At 46.4% G+C, this 2,237-nt stretch overlaps 1 protein-coding gene across 1 annotated transcript; it reads left to right on the plus strand.

Moving 5' to 3' along the window:
• Window positions 1–202: 202 nt before the first annotated feature.
• On the plus strand, window positions 203–842 carry EPCIP (exosomal polycystin 1 interacting protein; the record flags this gene model as incomplete). Its single annotated transcript, XM_080919207.1, is given in 4 exon segments — window positions 203–349; window positions 353–461; window positions 464–763; window positions 766–842. Coding segments are annotated over 4 exon segments (633 nt in total).
• Between the last annotated feature and the right edge of the window lie 1,395 nt (window positions 843–2,237).

The raw sequence follows: 2,237 nt of genomic DNA on the forward strand, positions 1-2,237 counted from the left end.
TTCTCATGAATTGCCAAGATTAAAGTCCTGCCTGCTTCCGTCAGAAATGCAAGGCAGAAACGCTTATAACTCCTGCTTCGGGGCAACATTCAGACAGGGTGCATGCTTCCGGGGAGTCAGTGGTAATACAGCTTACAGGTGACTTCCAATGGACTGGCTCGTGAAGGACAAACAGGAACACAGCAGTCCACGCAGGACAGGAATGACAGCACCTTCCAGCCTCTGCCTTCTGCTCCGAGTGCTAGGTATCTTTGCACATGGCCACTTCACAAAAGGTCAGAACACCACACGGATTTTCACAAAGGGAAATACCATTTGCAACTGTAGCTGCCCTGTAGACATTCAGGACTAGGACTACAGTTTGGCCAACTTGATGTGCAGTTGTAAATCTGTCCTGCCTTTTTCCATGCACCAAACCAGCTATCATGAACATCTGACCATACGGTTCGCAGATAGTACCACACTGGCTACCTGCTGAGGTTCACTCTGGTCCAAGACTTGAAGCTTTCCCTTTGTGGGTCCAAAACCTCCCCCACCAAGTACCTGGCTGTCTGTGGGCTGAAGAGTCTTCAGATCAATACCGAGGCCAAGCATCCCTCCCGGGAGCAGAGTTTGCTCATCCACAGCAGAAGGGAAGGCAGCTCCTTGTACAAAGGCTGGCAAACATGTGGGCTCATCTCATTCTTAGATGCGGCTCTTTTCAACAGGGACTCATCTTTAAAGTCATACAGTATTGATAACATTTCTGGCCTCACCGGTGACTTTCTGATTTTTCTTACTCTGAAACGTTCCCAATGCCAAACAACAGAAGCTATGTTGTCATTGTCACAGCTATTTACTAGCGTCCCGTGTCCATCCACCAGCAGCTCTGAAAAGAATGGAGCATTTGAACAAGGTGTCCGGGAATCAGAGAGCTGTTCCCATTCCTTCTCATGCCCACCCCCCCCCCAATTTACAGTGAAGCCACAACTAAGAGCAGCGAGTTCTCCCTGTTCCACTTTCCACGCTAAGAGTATTGACTATGCCCAAAGGGCCAGCTAGAGGCTTGGTCTTTGCTGTCAGAAGGGGAGAGCAGTACAAACCAGAAACTATTTAATGGACCTCAGGATAGTCAGGACCCCAAGGAGGAGTAATTCTTCCTTACCTGTGTGGGTGCATTCCAAGATGGACTTGAACGAGCCAACAATACTAAACCCTAGGAGTACTCTACCTTTCCTACAGAGACTTTTGATACAGTCTAACTTATAAACTAAGGCTACTGTAGGATTAAGAAAAACTGTAACACACGGTAAGAACGTTGTACAGATATTCTTGCTCATGCCATTACGATGCGCTTGACCTCCCCGTGGTGACAGTGCTCTTCAGCAGTCACCTTTCCAGCACTGCTACTTCCACATGATGGCTATTATGGAATAAAATACGGGTTTCCTGGATCATAACATGGTCCATCTCATAACAGAGACCTGTCACTAGGGGCTGATGGGTGGCAGTGTATTTAGTGTTTAGTGACAGGTAGGCGAATGGTTTGTGTCCCAGGTAGAATCAGGCAGGACCGTATTCTTCACGCTCCCCAGAACAACGTCTGATTTATAAATGCAACTGCACATTGGGGACCACGTTACCCCTTTTCTTTCTTTTCTTTTTCATTTTGTGACATGGCCTAGAGTTCCGATTCAAAAACAAAAGATTTCATAAGCTAAATTCCTCTAAATGACAGGTTTTCCCAGACTGATATTTTCCAGGTAGCTGTGAAGAACAAATGCACGGAGAAACTGGAATTTAAAAGTGTGTGTATGGACTTGGGAGGGTTGTGTGGGACCTTGATACCAACTGCAGGCATCGGGGTTCAGAGAGGGGTACGTGAGTGAAAACACACACCCATACATTTAGCCTCAAATTTAAACACAAATCACCGTTCTGTGGGGACATTCTTTTCTGGTCTTCACTTTCACAGAGTAGCGGCCAGGCTCTTTGGACCTCCCCTTTCATTTCCTCTGCACCTTTGTCCCCTCGATCCCCGACTCCTTGTCCTGTCATTTGCCCTCCCATCCTTTCCCCTCTTGCTCCTGAGTTCAGAACTTAGATTGCCATCAGTGTGAAGCCACAGGAGGGCTAGCTGGGGAATCTAAAAATCACCTCGAACTTGGTGTTCAAATTACAAAGAATTCATTTTAAAATAAAAATTTGGACCTTATTCCATCTGGAATTTTAAGATGATAAAGTTACATAGCAGGTGT

The sequence above is a fragment of the Micromys minutus genome (assembly GCF_963924665.1).
Source record: "Micromys minutus genome assembly, chromosome: 7".
NCBI classification, from domain to species: Eukaryota; Metazoa; Chordata; class Mammalia; order Rodentia; family Muridae; genus Micromys; species Micromys minutus.